The 20,931-nt window shown below is 40.0% G+C and overlaps 1 protein-coding gene across 1 annotated transcript; it reads right to left on the bottom strand.

Annotated features, from left to right (window-relative positions):
* Positions 1–19,114: 19,114 nt before the first annotated feature.
* Positions 19,115–19,783, bottom strand: LOC138906128 (uncharacterized). The gene has a single exon (XM_070194650.1). The coding sequence runs from the start codon at positions 19,781–19,783 to the stop codon at positions 19,115–19,117; it is 669 nt and encodes a 222-aa protein (XP_070050751.1).
* Between the last annotated feature and the right edge of the window lie 1,148 nt (positions 19,784–20,931).

Below are 20,931 nucleotides of genomic sequence, written 5' to 3'. Positions count from 1 at the left end.
CCTCCAAACACGTATTTCTATTTAGACACTAACAGGAGCATCTAGGAATCCCTGCTCGCATGGGAATGCTGGCCTTCCACAATTAATTTGGTGACTTTAGCTAGTTTGTTGTAAACCTAGGTTTTTTGACATTGAACATGCTTACTTTGTCACATCTTCACACCAATCTTGTAACAAGCTAGATCAGACCTTGAAACTCGATTCTTATCATAGTTTGTTAATCATCAAAAGATAATTTCATGCTCAGCTCAACAAAAAGGAAAACTGAGAAACTTATGGTAATCTAAGACAGTCCATTCGGAAAAATACTCTTCTTCTATTTGCGTGGCTATCACCTTCTTAAAGATATTTTCAGTTGTTCAATTTTCACCATGCTTTAGTTTTGAAGCAATGCAGCTCTTTACTACTACTATTTTAGAATACACTTAGACACAAGAAGAGAGGTTGAATTGTATCTTACACGATTTTTGTATTTTCAAAGAAACTGGTTCTGAACTATCCAAACAAACATAAACCAAAATAATTGCATAAAAGTAATCAACACAAAGATTTTTAAGGGAAAAACCTCCCTGATCGCGGGAGTAAAAACTATAACCTACATAATAGGATTTTTCTCAAATCTCCATTAATATTCAAAAAGTAGTTTTTAGGTTACAACTTTATAACCAGGGGGACTAACTCTAGCACCCTAACCCCTACAATCAACCCTATTGTAACAACCCTTTCCCAAACTAACTCTACTCTAGGAAGCTTGCAAAAAACCAATGTTTCAACAATAACCTACTATTACACTTCTTGAAAATCATATAGAATACAATTTAGAACACTTGACACAACCTAACAACTAAAGAACTTGAGCAACTTCATCTTCAGGAACTAGTTCTTTAGTTTATTAGCTTGAATCTTCATAAGTATCTTTTTTGTTGTGATTGTTATTATCAGAAGTAATCTCAGTGATTTCTCTCAATAGCAGTAGTCTGTAGTGCAGCAAAAAGTCATATTTTATAGTTGAAAGTTTGGCCAAAAATATTCTTCAATTAACATTCCAAAACTTAGAATATTTCGGTTGTGGATAACCTCTCCTATTTAGATTTGGGTTTCTTATTTGTTTCCAGCTCTTCAACCTTCTTTTTCCACGCAAGTCTTCGTAACGACCCGAACGGTCGTTTTGAGCATTTGAATTTTGCTCGCTAGTTTGGGGGCACGAGTAGCTCTGTATGATGTATTAGGACTTGTGTACAAAATTTGAGTTCATTCTGAGTTGATTTGATATATTTCGGCGCGAGGTTTTGGAAGTCGAAAGTTCGAAAGTTCATTAGATTGATTAGAGGTGTGTTTCGTCGTTTCGATATCGTTATGCATGATTTGAGGCCTCAAATAAGTCTGTGTTATGTTATGGGACTTGTTGGTATGTTCGTACGATGTCCCGAGGGGCTCAGGTGAGTTTTGGATAGAATTGGGTTGTGTTGCGCTCGTTTTTCTTATGTTTCGACGTCATTTTTTCAAGCATACATGGTACCACACTGAACAAATGAGCTCTAATTTTTATTTTGGTTGAAGCATTAGATCCGTATTGTAATAACAGATCCGTAGAAAAAGGAATCGTCGAATGTGGACATTGTATGAGGATTTTATGGTCATTTTACTAAGAATTGGGTTGCCACATTTTGCAGATTAATTACGCAATTGCCACTGCATTCGTATTTAAAAATCTACACTATTTTCAAATATTGAAACCAACATATCTCATTTATTATAAGGTCAAATGGAGTGATTCAAAAGCCTATCCTGACTGACATTTCATACAAAATCCATTGGAGGCATCAAAAGCAAATTTTAGGATCATTTTCCATGCAAAACGAGATAGAACAACTGAGCAAAAGTACTTAATATCGAAGATTTGTTCATTTGGTCATATTTTGAGTTGGGGAGCTCTGATTTGGACACTATTTGGCGGAAATTTTCACCATATGGATTAGGGTAAGTGTTCAATACTCGATTTTGGTTATATTTCAAGAATACATCTTCGTTTTCGGCATTTGATTGATGATTTCAAAGTAAAATTTGGAGGTTTTGTCTAAAATTTAATAAAGTGAATATTTGAGTTTTGAACATCGATTCGGAGTCGGATTTGAGTGAAACTAGTATGGTTGGACTAGTAATTGAATGAGTTGTCAGATTTTGTTAGTTTTGTCAGGTTCCGAGGCGCGGGCCTGGGTTGGGCTTTTTGGCAGATTTTGGGCTTTTGATTAAAGATTCGACCTTTTTCGATTGGGATTGGTTTCTTTAGCATCATTTGATGTATTTGAGTTGTTTTGGGGTTAGTTTTGAGCCGTTCGGAGGTCGGAACGCGCGGGGTGGCATTTCTGGAGCATCGCTTGGCTTGCTCGGTGTTGGAATTGGCTTGTTCGAGGTAAGTAACTCTTCTAAACTTAGTGCTGGGTGTATGAAACCCGAATTACGTGCTATGTGATTGATGATGAGGTGACGCACATGCTAGATGACGGGCGTGTTGGCGTGCACCCTGTGAATTGTGACTCCATTTTTTTCATGGCACTGTTTAGTGGACCTATTTTGTTGATATTTTTGTTATCACCATGTGATTAAGTAACGAAGTTGTCAATCATGCTAGATAACTTGTGTAGCCTTTATGCTTATATTGTTAGGACCCATAGTGGTCATTTCTTGCTGTTATCTCACTGATTTCATTGATATTTTGTACCCAGTCATATTCATGCATTCATATCATATCTCAGTCTCAGTTGTCATTTATTGATACATCATATCATTGTTGTCGGGCTAGTTTCATGACATTGTGAGCCCTTGAGTGAGACTGGAGAGATTGATGACTGAGTGAGGCTGAGAGCCTGATTATGAGTGACAGTTATGGGATCGCGCTACACGCCGCAACATGTTATTTTAATTTATGCCTGGATCTGGCTTATGATAGCGCTTGGGCTGTAGGAGCCCCTTCAGAGTTTGTACATACCCCTAGTGAGTGTGGATGATATTATAAAGGGATGGATTTCCCTGGACATGGATTTGTCTGAAGTACTTGATAACTGGAGATGGATTTCTCCACAGGGTTGGATTGCCCTTTTTCCTCGATACTGGACGACTTATAGTCAGTGTTGTATATGTTCTAGGATGGATTTCCCTGGGTCGTATGGGCCATAGACAGTACTGAGTGGGTGAGCATGATGAGTGAAAAGTGTGAGATGGTGAGATTGAGTACTCTGAGAGTGTGAGTACATGATTCATCTCTGAGATGCATAGCATTGGCATGCATACATGACATACAGGCATAGAGATGTATTTTTCCTTATGTTGTACGGTATCACGTCATTCATGACTTTTTACACACATTGATATGTGGGCATAGAGAGGTATTTTACACTTGTTATCTAGAAAGAAAATGAAACATTTAATTTATTGTGGAAAGGATTTTTGGAAAAATTTATAGTTTTCAAACTATCTCATATTTTATGACGATTTCGGTAAAGGATTTGAGTTTTTACTGATATTCTTGAAAAGTGGAACTATTTTTGGAAAACTGTGAAAAAGCTGAGAATTTTTATCTCTGGGTTACTTTCTTATTTATATGCTTTACGTTGGTATGAACTGCTATTGGTTATTGGTGTTGGACCCAACCTATGTTCCAGCTCATCACTGCTTTCAACCTAAGGTTAGGTTTGTTACTTACTCAGTATATGAGGTGGGTTGTACTGATACTGCACTTCTGCACATTGTGTGCAGATGTTGGCTGCTATTGTTGTTGTGCTCAATGGTTGCCGGATTTGAAGATGTACCCGCATTCCTGTTGTAGCCGCCTCTTGTTCATGGTAGCCTTAGATTTATAAAAACTCTGTTTATGTACTTTTCAAACAAAAGATGTATTTACTTCATATGAGCATTGTAAATTCTATTCTTAGAAGCTCATGATTTGTACTACCAGTCCTTGGGGACTGTATAAGATTTAGATAATTCCTTTTGTTTAATTGTCTTATTAATATTAGTGGAATTGGATAGTTATTAGTTGGCTTACCTAGCGGGTTTGGTTAGGTGCCTTCACGACTAGTGGATTTTGGGTCATGACAGATTGGTATCAGAGCTCTAGGTTCATAGGTTCTACAAGTCATGAGCAATTGTCTAGTAGAGTCTTGCGGATCAGTATGATGACATCCATACCAATCTTCGAGAGGCTACAGGACATTTAGGATATACTTCTCATCTTTCTTTCCTTATCTGAGACATTGATTCAGCTTGAAGCGTAACTCTTTGAATTCCTTCCATGCATTCGTATGCGCATGTGAGCGCTCGGTATAATTTGTGCATCGACGGCTTGTGATTCCATGGTTGAGGTGCGAGATATGATTTTGGCATGCTCATGATGGGCCAGTCTGGAGGACTTGAGGCCGGGTTTGGACTGTAGCTTGAGCACAGAGGTGTTGATTGAGTGATCACGTGCTTTTGGATTTATATGCCCGGTAGTATCCCTATTAGTGAAGTTTGTGGCTGGATGGCTACGTGATGAGTATGATGTGACTGCAAGATATGTTCATATGGTTTGAACGTGACGAGATGTGTTTGCGTGAGGTGTAGAAGGGGCTATCGGGTGCCTGATTTCTATCATTATTTGACGTATAGTCTCGAGTTATGGATGTGTTGAAGGATCTTTCATGTTGTTTGGTTGTAGAGTGAAGTAAGTTTTCAATTTCGTGATACGAGTTCAGACTCATGAAGATTAAGTGATTGCATAATAGTTATGACTGTGGAAGGGAATAGAGAGATGTCAGTTTGAGGTAAAGCAGATGGGTTATCTCCTGCGGGGTGTCCTGAGGTTTGTATGATCCCTATGTTGTTTTGTAGCGAGTTATCTTTTACCAGTAAATTATATGTGTTGCAATTTGGGTTTGGATCGCTTATGAGAGTTGGCTTGACTGTTACAATGGTGAATGCGAGATTTGCAGATGATATGAGATATTAGATAGTTTGTGTTACATAAGCTTATGAAGGATTTAGATGAATTTCAGTGCGGGATTTTGGGCAGCAACAGAGTATGGGTATTATAAGTTATCAAATGCTTTAATCCTTGGCTTTGAGCCAAGTGTGGGAGTCTGCTATCGACGGGTTGATTGCATGGTTATGTATTTTATTGGTTTGAGTTTGAGGTATACTTGTGAATCAATTATGACTTATAGAGGTTGAGATTGGGGATGACTCGAGTGAAGGGATTTCTGGATGCGGGCTGTATTACACTCTATGGGTATATGGAAATCATGGAATGATTGAGTGGTTATTTGTGAAGGATGTAGTGTGCATGGAGTAGAAATTTGTTTGGTTGCATTAAGGTGGGGTCACTTCCTTGGGTGTTGGTGTGCTAATGGGGCCCAGGCCATTCAGTCGGTTTGGTCGGTATAATTGAGATTTGAGCAGGGTGGAAGACTCTCGAGAATAGTTCTAATGGATGCAAGATTTAAATGCAGCAATTTCGAATTTTCAGGATTTGTATATGGCTAGAAACTGAGTTTTTCAGTGGATGGTGTCGAGACTTGTGGCTTTTCTATATCCTTATGGATTCTACATTTTAGTATCAGGAAGGTGAAAGAACAGCTTGAAATTCGTAGGAGGTCTCTTCGGAGTGAGTATCTCGGTTGTGGTATTTCGGGGGCGCTTAAGAGAGCGTTCAGTGGCTTATAGGCTCTAAGGCATGTGGTGTTAGGTTAGGACCGATTGTGGTGAGTTTTGGTTAAGGGTCGTGGTGTTATGGCAAGGAAAAATGTCAACTTGGTAGTAGGTTGGATCAGCACAATAAAAGATATGATATGTTCTTTGGGTACTTGTGATGTGGTGAGTTTCTATAGGTGCTTCGTGGCAATGATCTTGGGTTTTGGCAGCCTGTGTGGCTTGGTTGAGATAGAGAGATTTAGTTCCGATGGCTTGATTATGTGTAAATGAGTCTTGAAAAGTTTTCAATTGTTACTACCATGGTTCGAGGTATATATTTCCTACCGGTATGTGGAACATGTTGCGAATAGGGATTTTCTCTTGGATGAGATCAAATGGAAGGTTTCTAACTGGTTGAGTATGTAGTTTACTGTGACTCGGAATGGATTATGAGATTTTCGTACTTTTCATACGATGGCATGGTATATGCGGTGTATTGTGTGGGTTTGAGATTTGCATGAGCAAGGTCACAGTGTATTCTTAGGCAGCATGGACGATTTCAAATGACTAGGTGAATGATATTACTATTTGGTATGGCTTGATGAAAGTATACATTTCAGAAGGGGCAATGTGTTTTGATTTATGGATACTTCATTGGTATTGCGGCACTCTCCTGGTTGATCGACTTCTGATATTCAAATTTTGTTAGATGGCACGAAAGAATTATAGAAGTATTCCTCGTGGGATGATCGTGTATGAGAGATGTGTTAGACATTCGGGCGGTGGAGATGGGATCAGATATGGTGATTTGTGTGTTCTGTGGATTTGGAGACTGGGAGTTCTCAGAAGCAGGTTGTATCATGGTTTTGTACTGTGAAGTCGTGGTCGAAGCTAGCCAGATGATAGTATGTATTATGATTCAATCATTGTGGAACATCGGGGGGTTATTTATCTGTTTGTGGGTGACTAAAGCTGATTTGGGGGTCCATTGGTAGGCCCAATTAGGATGTGTATTCTACACGGAGTCGGATTAATTGGCTCCATACTGCTATTGCGAGGAATATGCCATTCTGTTGTTGTTAAGCTTATTTGTGTTCTGAAATGATCTATGAGTTACTCTTCTATGCTACGAGGAGTTGTGAATTGTGGGTTATAAGCACACATGGTGCGATTCTATTAGGGCCTTATAACGAAATTTAAGTGAGGTGAGTAGTTGAGTATTGCATGATTGATGGTGTATTGGTTATGTTCTTTCGGGGTTTGTATGTCACTGTGTCATTTTCCTCTCCATGGTTATAGTAATGCACTTTGAGTACTTGATGTCGAATTGCGCGTGGTTATTGATTTTGAGCATTGTGGCTTGAGGTATATGCCATGGATCAGTGTTTGGATGGGGCACGCATTGCAGCGAAATTATGTTGAGGTATGAACCATTGTGTTAGATTCGTGTGATGGTCCTACGGGGTGTGATGGATTTTCAGTATTTCGTTGTGGTAGTACTTGTTAAGCTTGCGAGATAGTTCTCTTGTTTAAGTCATTTTTCATGATTTGAGTACATTTGGATTGTTGCTTATTGGTGCACGAATTGCACGGGTTGTGGCTTTAGATTGTGTTGATGTGGCTTGTCACTAGAATGATTGTGTTGGATGAGATGAGGTCATTGAACCTAGAATGGATATTATCGTAATTGATTACATCATAATTAGAAGGATAATATCGTAAGTCATCTTAGAAATTGGCTATAGTTCTTGTTGAAGGAGGGAAAGTTGCATGACTTGTTGGTCTGATAAGTGGTTACGAGTTTTTGCATGTTTCTTTCATCATTGGCAGTGTACAAAGGTTCAGAACAAGATTTTAGTTGATATGAGATTCCTTACCGGTGTCGAGTTGGTTATCGAGCAGCTATTGCGACGGAAGTTATCGCTATGAGTATTTGAGTTGTGTGGTATATCCTATGATTGTGTCGTGGGTCATGGTTATGGCTTGATACAGCTTGTTTAGACTTATACAGTGTGTGTGTATGCGAAGTTCAGGCCTTGTAGTAATTCCAGATGTTGGAAATTAGATACTGTGGTTTATAGACTAAGGAATGAGTAATGGTATTCAGTTGTGTGGTGTGATCGGGCCTTGTTGAAATAGGGTGATGTAGGATCACCCCCGAGTATGTGCATGGTGAAGTTATACGGTGGTTTGATGGCCTTGGGAACAACTCTTGGTACGTTTGAGGACGAACATATGTTTAAGAGGGGGAGAATGTAACGACCCGAACTATTCAAAAGGCAAGGCTATCATTGATTGAGATTTCAGTACATAGCTCATTTTACACCAAGTTAGCAACTCTAACTTTTTTTAATATAATTTCTATTGCCTTTTCATGAATTTTCACTATCAAACTAAGATTTCATAAAGTAGAAATAGGGGTTTTGGATAGAAATTAGAGATTTTGTGAAAATAAGATTTAGACCTCAAATTAGGGTCGGATCGCGAAACAAATCACATATTCGGACTCGGGGATAATGGATACTCGGGGTTTGATCATAATATTTGATATTGACAACGTGGGCCCGATTTGACTTTCTGTTGACTTTTTAAATTATGTTAAAGACCGAACCTTTTTGATACTAGGATCATTTCTAAAGCTTGCTTTCACTTATTTAAGTAATAATTGACTAATTTCGGGTGGTTTGGAGGCTTGTTCCAAAGGGAAGGTCATATTGGATTGTTGATCGTGTTCCAAAAAGAGGTAAGTGGCTTCTTAAACCTTGATTTGAGGAAATTAGGGTGTAATAGAGTTTACTTTTTGTGGGATCTATGTGTTGGGGGTGGTGTATATGAAGGTGACGAGTGTGTATGCATTGGTCATGGGTTAAGCATACGAATATGGTTAGCTTTATTTGCACCATGTTACTTTACGTACTATGTCTTCCATGCTCTAGATAGATTGTAAAACTCTTTGAATTCCCGTATCCATGTTATTATTTATGTTGAGTTTATTGAGATATTGGGTGTCATGGCTATTGAATTATTGAATTGGATATTGGATCACATGTGTTGGTAAATTCTCATATGGCAAGTTATGTTCAAATATTACCTTTGATGTTGCTTATGCTTCACACCTTTCTTAGTACTGCGTTACATGTGATGCTTGGTGAGAAACAGTGAATTGCACAAAGGGTATTTTTGTGCTTGTGAGGAAGAGTGATTGTGCACAAATGGTGTTTCCGTGCCTAACTTATGCATATATCAATAACGTTGCACGAAGGGTGTTACCATGCTTGAAAGGAAGGGGGAATATGCACGAAGGGTATTTCCGTACTTGATATAATATTTTATTGGTAAGGTTGAGAGTGATAGCACATAGGGTGATGTCGTGCCATTTGTTGATATTGTTGTTCCTTGCATTTGGTATTCATACTGAGGGCATGATTATGTTGCTTTGTAATTATCTTGAAAGGTTTGTTCGGAGTTGTTTGGTAGAAGCATATGTTATAATTAACTACCATGGTGCCTTACTTTATTTTCCCGTCCTATATATTTGTATTTATAAACTTGTTGACTCACTCACATATTGATACCTCGACACTTTTCTTGATATTTTACTTGTCATCTCATTATTTCTCGTTACTTAACTGCTCAGGTTATATTTTGGTATCTTGTCCTAGCTTCATCACTATCTCGTCGAGGATTAGGATTGATACTTACGAAGTATATTGGGTAGGGTGTACTCATACTACACTTCTGCATTTCTTGTACAGAATCAGACATTAGTATCAACGGAGTCCCGAGAGGTGCTTAGTGGATACCAAATAGGCAATTCAAGGTAGAGCTGCATATCGTTCGCAGGCCTTAGAGTCATCTTTCCATTTCTCCTGTACTGTTTCTTTTTACCTGACAATATTGTATTTCTTTCAATAAAATGTATTTAGTAATAGTAGCTCATGTACTCGTGAACCACATCGGGATGGTTAAATGTCGGTGTAGATGTTTAGACTTATTATGCATGCTTTCGAATTACTTTTTACCATATATTATCTTTTGATGTTAATTATTAGTTTCTTTTCTTTCGTATCTATGTTGGCTTTACTAGCAAGTTGTGTTAGGCGCCACTACGAACTTGTGGGTTGGGATATTGAGTCGTGACAAGATTGTATTAGAGCCTTAGGTTGCATAGGTCTCACGAATCATGAGTAAGCTTGGTATAGTCTTTAGGATCGGTATGGAGATGTCTATATTTATCTTCAAGAGGCTATAAGGATTTAGGAAACTTCACTTTCTTTATTTTTATCATGTGACATTGTTCTATCTTGCAATTTGAATCTTTCTTATCTTATTCTCTCACAAATGGTGAGTGCACGTGATTCGTCAGCAGCTGAGCAAGAGTTAGAGCCCCAGGTTGCATCTAGTACTAGGGGTAGGGGCCGGGGCAAGGATAGAGGTAGAGGTAGAGCTCAGCCTAGAGCACGCACAATAATGGTAGGCTATAATCTCGTGTCTTAGTCACTTATTGCACTCTAATTCGGTGCACTTCATTTGTGTTTGAGTTGTAATTGGTATTGTTTTGCACTAATTGTGTGTTTTATGCCTTGTAGGAGTGATTCCGAGCTATGTAGATGTTGTGGAGCTAATTCGAGCTATTTGGAGCTTTGAAGTCTGAGTAAAATCCTAAGAGATTAAGATGGGAACGTGTTCGGGGGTGGAGGACCAAGTTTGGACGTCAAAACTCAAGCAAAATCCATACTCTGAGAAAACTTCACAACTGGGGTGCGTGGTGCGCTGTGGCAGCCCAAATCCTGCTGCTTATCAATTGTTGACCTCTTTTGATTTCTCCACTAATGTCCTACATGGCGCGTTGCCCCATGCGGTGCGCCTGTGTAATTTTTACAGAGCCAATGTTCTATTTCTGCTAGGAGAATGTGATTTTGTTTGGGCTAAACCCTACTTGGTATAAATACATGAAAAACGTTATTTTCTAAACTTTTGGACATACTTTCTACGGAATAAGAGGAAATTGGAAGAACACAACCACAAGGATTTCATCATTCCTTCCTCACTCAAGACCCGAGTTTGGATCGAATCTATGTCTTCCTATACTTTAATTTTATTTGTGATGAATTGCTCCATATCTATGGAGTATTTCCCTTTGGGGTTTGATGGATTTGGTGTATTGATGATTTTTTAAGGATTATAACTCTAGTTTTATGTATTGAATCGTTTTGGATTATTTAATTATTGCATCTATATTCACTAGTTCATGTAATTGAGAGAGACATAACTTGTGATATCTTTGCACTATATAATTGGTTGAGTTCATCAATTCTTCCTAGTAATCGAAAGAGGCTAGTTGAATCATTGATTAAACCTAGTTAGGAGGATAACCAAAAAAGGTTCTCCTAAAGACCAATCAACTACGCATTCCTGTATATCTTCATGTGCTTAAATTGGTTCATCCTGTAAGGTTTAGACTTAATTGAGAGAGGAGTTTTTGCTGAACAGTTGAACCAATAATTTAGTGATTTTGAGATACACATTTGAACATTAGAAGTGAATTATCTAGAGTTAGATCCCGAACAATTATCTTGCACCTATCCTATCAAAATCCAATTTTCTCCTACTAATAACTTTCTTTGCTTATTCTTTGTTTTGTTTGGAATTAGTCAATAGTTTTAGACTCTCAGTTAATTTTAGTTAGAAATCATATAAATCATTATTGATCATCTTGGATAGCAATCAAGCTAGAAAGTATGAAAATATTGTTTAAATCCAATCCATGTGGATACGATATTATACTATACTACATTTGATTAGCGAGCATAATTTAAATGTGTATTTTGCGCTCGTCAAATTTTGGCGTCGTTGTCGGGGATTGAAAATGAATAGTGTTTGAAATAGTTTGTAGTGCTAATTCAGGAATTGTTTTTCTTTTTATTTCTATTTACTCGTTTTACGTTTGGTGTTGTTGACTGTGCGCAGGTTACAGGTTTAGATTTGTGCATGACTCGAGATTCTGCAAAAGAAGTGCTACCATACGAGTCCGAGATAGAAAAATAACTGCGATAGCTGAGAAAGGAAAGAAATCTCATTGAGATGTTAGAAAAGGTTGGGCAATCCTCAACCAAAGAACTTCTGGATGGAAACGGTGATGATAATGTAGATTTGGCTACAAGAGATGCGGACCAACAATGAGAAAAATTTGCACGGGATGCTAAAGAAGAAGCTATTAGAGAAGTATAGATTATCTATGAAGAAGAGAGGGGTCAGAGAATTGCTCAAAATCAACCCTTGGGTGCAGACCGGTTCGGAAATATAGCTCCCATGCCTGGGAGATCACTGGACGATTATGCTAGACTGGTCTACAATCAAGGCTTATCAAGTGTGAGACCACCTCCAATTGTAGCTAATAATTTCGAATTAAAGCAAGGGTTGCTTCAAACCCTTCAGAATTGTTGTGTCTTCATAAGGAAGATGAACGAAGATCCAAATACTCATCTAATGGACTTCGAGGAGATTATGAATACCTTTTAATACAATGGGGTGTCCCAAGATGCAGTGTACTTAAGGGCATTCCCTTTTCACTTAAATATGATGCAAATAAGTGGCTTCGAAGCTTACCCACAGGATCGATTAGAACATGGGAGGAGATGACCAGAAAATTCCTTGATAAATATTTCTCCTCAGCTAAGACGGGCAAGTTTAGAAGAGAAATCCATAACTTTTGTTAGAAAGAGATTTAAACTGTTTTTGAATCATGGGAGAGGTTTAAGGAGATTGTTAGAAAGTGTCAACATAGTGGAACTGAACTCTGCATGCAACTCCAAGACTTTTGGGATATATTTACACCGGCCTCACGTAGAATATTGAGCAATGCAGTTGGAGGCCTGTTGATGAAGAATACTCTAGAGGAGATAGTTACAATTCTTGATGAGTTGTCTGAAGATGCAAATCGCTGGCCCTTAGAGAGTGCTTAAAGAAGAATATCAAATGGTGTTCACCAAGTGGATACTAATACATCTGTGCAAGTATATCTTGATGTTATGGCTAAAGAAATACGAAAGATAGCCTTAGCCTCGATACAAATTGAGCCTCATGCAGCGTGTGATATATGCGTAAGAGGACACCTTACTCATGAGTGTCAAGCCTCAACTGAGGAAGTGAATGATGTGGGAAATTATAATTTTAATGCAATGGGTCAAAAGCACCCGATTTTTCATGGAGTTCACCTGGGGGGGGGGGCAGCGCTAATGCATGGCAAAAAAAGAACCCCTAATTTCACGGACAAGAAGCTCATGGTTTTATGCATCAGTCGAGGCAGCAGTTTCAGCCTCAATAGCCCAATCAACCTAGTCTAGAAGATCTCATGAAGGCCTTCATTGGGAAAAATAATGAAAGGTTTGAAGTACAAGGGGCACCAATTCGAAATTTAAAGAAGCAAGTGGGTCATATTGCAACAATATTATCTGACAGGGTTTCGGGCACTCTCATTACTGATACTGAAAGAAATCCTAAAGAGACAGTGAATGTTGCAACCTTGATAAGTGGGAAAATGTTGAAAGACCCCACCCCGATCCAAAACGATGTGATACTTGAAAGAGAAAAAGAAGAAGGAAGAAAATCGAGAAGGGAGGAACATGAGGAAAGCAAGCATATGTCTACCCTACCTTTCCCCCGAAAGCTATGTAGAAAAAAGCTGGACAAGCAGTTTGAGAGATTTCTGGATGTGCTGAAATAGGTTCATGTAAACTTACCATTCACAGAAGTGCTGTCACAAATGCCCTCTTATGCTAAATTATTGAAAGAGATCCTTACGAAAAAGGGGAAAGTAAAGGAGACCTCAGTAGTCAAGCTCACAGAGCTTGCAGTACGATATTGTAAAATAAACTCCCACAAAAGTATGTAGCTCCAGGGAGTTTTACTATACCTTGCTCTTTAGGAACTATTAATTTTTGTCACACCCCAAAATCGGGGAGCGCGACCTGCGCTCAACCGAGTGAACCCGGCCGAGCAAGCCTGTTAGATTTTCTTCTACCCAACTCATCCCGTGAATATAGATAATACATATTTTCGTTAATTAGACAATAAGGCGATCATGTCTACAATACCAGATTCATTACCATTAATTACTTCATTTAATAAGTCTCAAAACACACACACACCTCCATGGTTCAAAGTGGAACAAGTGATTCAATCAAAACACAACTTGTTTAACATTTCCAACACCCATATACAACCCACACTATGTCTACAGAGCCCCTAAGGATACTAAAGGATACAATGATAGTACCAGCAACAAGGCTTCGGCTATACCTCAAAACACGATAACACATACGAAACAAAAGATGCACAATCCTGGAATGAGATGGTGCTCACCAAGTCAGCTGGGAAGAATGAGAACCGCTATCACTGGTCAATATCCTCCGTTGTGGACCCACCTGCAACAATTAAAGATGTAGCTCCCCTACCAAAAGGGACATAAGTACATGTCGAATAATACTAGTATGAAAACCAAACACCAATTTAAGAACTCAAAAATACAATATGAATATGATGAATGAGGGTGACAATAGAATAGCATAGATAGTTTTTTAAGCCAAAGTAAGCTTATCAAGAGCTGCCTATAGCATTTATAGAATTTAAGATGAGATCCTCTGTAACCATTTTAACACAAAGCGGCCCCGCCGCCTCACCCTAATGTATGCAGGTGGAGGTGTAAGCATAATACCAAAACTCTACTCAAGCGGCCCTGCCACCTCACCCCAATGTATGCGGGTGGAGGTATAACCACAGTACCAAAATTCTACACAAAGCGCCCATGCCGCCTCACCCCAATATTTGCGGGTGGAAATGCATCGACGATACCTATACCTATACCTATACAAAGCGGCCATGCTGCCTCACCCCAATATATATATGCAGGTGATGGTGCAACACCAATACCAAAATCATACACAAAGCGGCCCTACCGCCTCACCCCAATGTATGTGGGTGGAGGTGTAATCCTAATCAAAATCTCTACACATTTTGTCATAATAGTTTTCACATAAATCACGACTTGGAATTATAACATGTAGATACACAATTCATAGTTTGGAACACATCCTCAATTTATAATACAACATGATAAGAGCATTTGAAACACGTATTGAACTTTCATCTTTGTCAAAAAACATATTCAGAATACTCGATTTATAATAAACATCTTGGAACTTACAAGGGTAGTGGGGGTTCCAATTCTTAAAGAAGAGTTTAGCCAACATACCTCAATTGAGCTTCCTTAAACTATAAAATGTTCCGAAAATCTTAGCAACTTCGATCTATTTTAGAAATGTAACCAAAATTAGGAAAATGATCATGGTTCTAGCTCATTTGAGCATTTTATAAAACACTAGGTGTGCATTAAGGTTTAAAGGTCCTTTTATGGAGGATTCCATTATCCCACAACCCATTCTTTACCATTTTTAGCTCAACAATCGTCCTACACCCCTTGATAACACATGCATGCAGAATAACCAACTCCCATACCGAAGAATCATCTTACTAATTACCCATTTCTAGTTAACTTTTGAAATGAAGGGTTAGGGTGTAGAATCTTACCTCTAAGATGAAGACCTAGTGAGTTTTCCTTGTTAATCTTCCAAGATTCGAGTAAGAATTGAAGAACAAATTGTTGAAGAACTCTCTCCCACTCTAGGGCACTCTCTATCCCTCAAAATATAAGATTTTTGCTCCAAAAGAGTCCCTTTGCCTCAATATATCGAAATAGGGTCGGGTCAAAAATTAGAAATATTGAAGCCCCGACGTAGATTTGCGGTCGCATATGCAACCACAAAACACATCCGTGGTCCGCAAACCAACTGCATAACTGCAGCTCCAAAACGGGGGTCGCCTGGTTGGGTCTGCTATGATTATGCGGCCCACTGACCTATTTTGCGATCGATTAATGAACCGCAGAACTGGTCTGCGGTCGCATAATGCACCACAGACTTCCTCAAATCTTGCCCCGCATATGCTTCACTTTGCGGCCATTATGCGGTCCGCATAGTGATTATGCGACCGCATAGTGGGCCGCAAAAATGTCCTCTTCTGCCAAAAATTTTTCTCTTTTACTCCCCAGTGCATTGTTCAACCCAAAAAGTTCAAGCCGCGGTGAGCTTGCGAGATTTTGCGAAAGCACCACGAAACCACGAAATCCTCAAACACGTAAGCCTACTTCGGCACCATGAAACCTTAAATTCCTTTGCGAAATTTTACGGGGCCTTACATTCTCCCCCACATAGGATCATTCTTCCTCGAATGAGGATCAATCTATTATTAGCATTGAATGTGGCCCAACTGCTAATTCACACATGCTAGTAGTTTCAAAATTTGGCTATCTCCCTAAATTTCCAAATTTTTTGCCAGAGTCTCCCATGTAACTGTGCCTATCCAACTGTCAGAGAATCTCAGAAATCAATCCTAAAAATATATACATCAACTGTACAAATGACATAATTCATAGAAGGTAACTATTAGAATTTTCATAGAACACAACTTTATAAATACATGGCTATTCAAACAAATAAAGATACGTTTTCTTTATTTCTTTCTCCAAGTAGCCTCTTCAACCTGTTGGTATCGCCATAGCACTTTCACGGAGGCAATTTATTTATTTCTCAACTTTCAGACTTTCCGATCAATAATAGAAACTGGAATCTCTTCATAAGTTAATTTCTCATTAACCTCAATAGTCTCAACCGGAACAATGACTGCCCGGTCTCCAACTATTTTCTTCAACATAGACATATGAAACATCGGGTGCACTAATGACATTTCAGGTGGTAGCTCAAGCTTGTACGCCACCTCACCGATCCTCTGAATGATTCTGTACGGTCCGACATACCTCACACTCAATTTCCCTTTCTTACCAAATCGCATTACACCTTTCATGGGGGAAACTTTCAAGAATACCCAATCATCTTCTTTGAACTCCAAATCCCTATGACGAACATCCGAATAGGACTTCTGACGACTCTAAGAAGTCTTCAACCGCTTCTTAATGATCTTAACGTTTTCCATAGCCTGATGCACGAGGTCTGCCCCTATCAACTCTGCTTCCCCAATCTCAAACCACCCAATGGGAGAACTATATCTCATTCTATATAAATCCTCGAATGGTGCCATATGAATGTTAGCATGATAACTATTATTGTAGGAAACTTCTGTGAGTGGAAAATGATCATCCCATCTACCTTTGAAATCTAGAACACAAGCACGCAACACATCCTCAAGCGTTAGAATAGTCCGCTCTGCCTGCCCGTCAGTCTGTGGGTGGAAGGTTGTACTAAGATTCAACTGAGTACCCAACCCTTGCTAAACTTTCTTCCAAAAATTAGATGTTATTTGAGCCTCTCGATCAGAAATGATAGAAACCGGAGTGCCATGCAACCTGACTATTTCCTTGATATATAACTGAGCATACTGTTCCGCTATGTCGTTAGATTTAACTAGTAAAAAGTGTGTTGATTTCATGAGTCGATCCACGATCACTAAAATTGAGTCAAACTTGCATGGAGTGCACGGTAGTCCTACCACAAAGTCCATATTAATCATTTTCCACTTCCACATTCGAATTTCTATGTGTTATGCCAACCCACCGGGCCGTTGGTGTTCGGCCTTTACTTGCTGACAATTCGGACATCTTGCCACAAAGTCCGCCACATTCCTCTTCATGTCATTTTTACCAATAGACTTCCTTGATATCGTGATACATTTTGGTAGAGCTCGGGTGTATGAAATACCTGGAAGTGTGAGCCTCAGTCATCATTGGTTCCCGGAGACTATCCACATTTCGAACACATAACCGCCCTTGGTACCTTAGTGTACCGTCAACCAAGCCGAGAGAAAAAGCCATAGTCTTATGTTTATGAATCCCCTCCTTCAATTGCACCAACAATGGATCGTTGTATTGATTCTCTTTGACATCCACAACAAGCGATGATTTAGCCCTATTTTGCACAATTACCCCTCCTTTACTAGAGTCCGAAAGACGAACTCCTCAGCTAGGCAACCGATGAACCTCCTTGGCCAATGGACTTTTATATGCCTCCAAGTGAGCCAAACTACCCATAGATTTTTGGCTAAGAGCATCCGCCACAACATTGGCCTTTCCCGGGGGATACAGGATATCGATGTCGTAATCTTGGAGTTACTCAAGCCATCTTCTCTGCCTCAGATTCAGCTCCTTCTGCTTGAAAATATATTGAAGGCTCTTATTGTCCATGAATATAGCCACATGGACCCCATAAAGGTAATGACGCCAAATCTTCAATCCAAATACCACCGCCGCAAGTTCTAAGTCATGTGTTGGATAGTTCTTTTCATGATTCTTGAGTTGCCTAGAAGCATAAGCTATCACCTTTCCATGTTACATTAATACACACCCAAGCCAAATTATTTAAGCAACACAATATACCACAAATCCGTCTTCACCCTCTGGTAAGGTCAACACCGGTGTCGTAGTCAGTCTTGCTTTCAATTCCTGGAAACTCCTTTCACAAGCATCTGACCATTGGAACTTAATTGCTTTCTGCGTCAACTTAGTCAACGAAGAGGCAAGAGTAGAAAACCCTTCCACAAACTTCCTATAATACCCCGCTAAGCCTAAGAAACTGTGAATCTATTTTGGGGTTGTAGGCCTCGGCCAATTCTTCACGGCTGCAATTTTCTGAGGATCAACCTAAATTCCCTCACTGGAGATGACATGACCCAAGAAGGTGACCGATTCAAGCCAAAATTCACACTTTGAAAACTTTGCATATAACTGTTGCTGATATAGGGTTTGGAGGACAACCTTGAGATGATCGGCATGATACTCTCGATTGCGTGAATATAAAAGGATATCATCAATAAATACTATCACAAAGGATTCACGAAAAGGCTTGAAGACTCGATTCATAAGATCCATGAAAGTTGCTGGGGCATTTGTTAGCCCCAAAGACATCAACAAAAATTCAAAGTGCCTATATCAGGTTCTAAAAGTTGTTTTCGGAACATCCTGCTCCCTGATCTTGCATTGGTGATATCCGGATCTTAAATCGATCTTGGAGAAGTACCTAGCACCTTGGAATTAGTCAAACAAGTCATCTATCCTTGGCAGTGGGTACTTATTTTTGATTGTGACCTTGTTAAGCTGCCAATAGTCAATACACATTCTGATCGACCCATCTTTCTTCCTTACAAAAAGTCCCGGTGCGCCCCAAGGTGACACACTCGGCTGGATGAAACCCTTTTCTAAAAAATCTCTCAATTGTTCCTTCAGCTCCTTCAATTCTGCCGGTGCCATTATGTAGGGCGGAATAGATATAGGTTGTGTGTCTGGCATCACATCAATCTCAAAATCAATCTCCCTATCTGGAGGTATCCCAGGGAGTTCATCCAGAAAGACTCCCAGAAATTCATTCACAATAGGCATAGACTAAAGTGTAGGTGCCTTAGTGCCGGTGTCCGTTACCCGGATCAAATGGTAGATACACCCTTTGTTAATCATCTTTGTGGCCTTAAGGTAAGAAATAAACCTACAATTTGGTACCACATCACCCCTCTTCCACTCAATAACTGGATCATTTGGAAACTCAAACCTAACGGTCCTGGTTCGACAATCAAGATTGGCAAAAGATGAATAAAGCCAGTCCATCCCCATTATCATATTAAAATCGACCATCCCCAATTCAATGAGATCTGCCATGGTGTTACGACCACGCAACATGACAGCACAATCCCTACAAACTCGCATGGCCAAAATAGACTCACCAACCGGAGTAGATACAGAGAACGGCTCATGAAGTTGTTCCGGTTCTATCCCTAATTCCATAGCAACATAACAAGTGACATATGACAAAGTGGACCAAAGATAAATAAGAGCATACATATAATGAGATTGGACAGTCAATATACATGTGACAACATCTGGAGAATTCTTTGAATCTCGACGCCTCCATATAGCATAGAATCTACTGGGTCCTCTTGAATTATGTGCACCACCCCTAGCTATACCACGACCTGCAGGTGGTGGGGTTCCTCGAATTGGAGGTGTTGTGGATGTAGTAGCTGCAGAATTAGCTGGTTGCGCCGCACCTCTGCCCATTATTCGGCGGGATGAGCTGCAATCCCTCTAAATGTGACCCCTCACACCGTACCCATAGCATATAGGTAGGTTCATGAAGCATACCGCATAGTGCATCCTCCCACACTTAGGGCATGGGGGCCTCCGCTGCTGCTGGAACCTCCCTCAAGATCGGCCTTGCTGGTGGGGTTCCCTGTTGTCCTGACTGGGCCTGAAATGACTCCATTGCTGTTAATTGGGCCCTGAAGGCTATGCACTCATTGAATACTGGGAAAAGGACTGAGATGGCCCTGATGACTCTCCTTTAAATGCTGACCTACCATTACCACCACCGAAAGAACCACCAAAGTTGCTCGCAAACCGGGCATTGCTACTACCCTCATGCTCCATTCTATTTTTCAGTTTACGATTCTATGTAGCTTGAGGAAACGCCACCATCTTGCCATAGTTCATATCAGAATTCAAGGCAGCTATAGTGGCCTCATTAATAACCAAGGGGCTAAGGCCCTGTACAAACCGGCGCACCTTGGCCTCCATAGTGGGTAACATATGAATAGCATAGTTGGACAGGCGCACAAACTCCATGTGGTAATCTCACACACTCATGCTACCCTGTTTCAGTCTCTCAAACTCAGTGGCACGGGTTGCCTTGGTCTCGGTAGGTAAGAAGTGGTCCATAAAGGCATATGTGAACTCACCCCACCTCGCCGGAGGGCTCCCCTCCTCATGGGACTCCTCCCACAACTCAAACCACGAATAGGCCACCTCTTTCAGGCGGTAGGAGGCCAACTCCACTCCCTCCGTCTTTGTGGCATGAATAACCCGGAGAGTCTTATGCATCTCATCAATGAAGTCATGAGGGTCCTCATCGGGATTAGTACCCGTAAATGTTGGAGGATCTAACGGAAGAAATGTGTTCACCCTGGAACAAGCAGATTCCCCTGGCTGACTGGAAGAAGTAGGCCCAACACTCGATCTTTGGGCCTGAAAATCCACTATTTGTGTTAACATCTGTATGGCTCCCCTAAGATCAACATCAAAAACACCAGAATCAAAAGTTGGAGCTGAAGGTGGAACTGGAATATCAGTTGGAGGGACCGTTGCACCTTCAGTAGGTGTAGGGACAGGTGCAGTCTGATCAGTTGTGGAAGAATCAGGCAGCATAGTAA

The sequence above is a fragment of the Nicotiana tomentosiformis genome, chromosome 2, assembly GCF_000390325.3.
Source record: "Nicotiana tomentosiformis chromosome 2, ASM39032v3, whole genome shotgun sequence".
NCBI lineage: Eukaryota > Viridiplantae > Streptophyta > Magnoliopsida > Solanales > Solanaceae > Nicotiana > Nicotiana tomentosiformis.
Note: the sequence above shows the minus strand (reverse complement) of the source record. Positions and strands in the feature narration are given on the sequence as shown.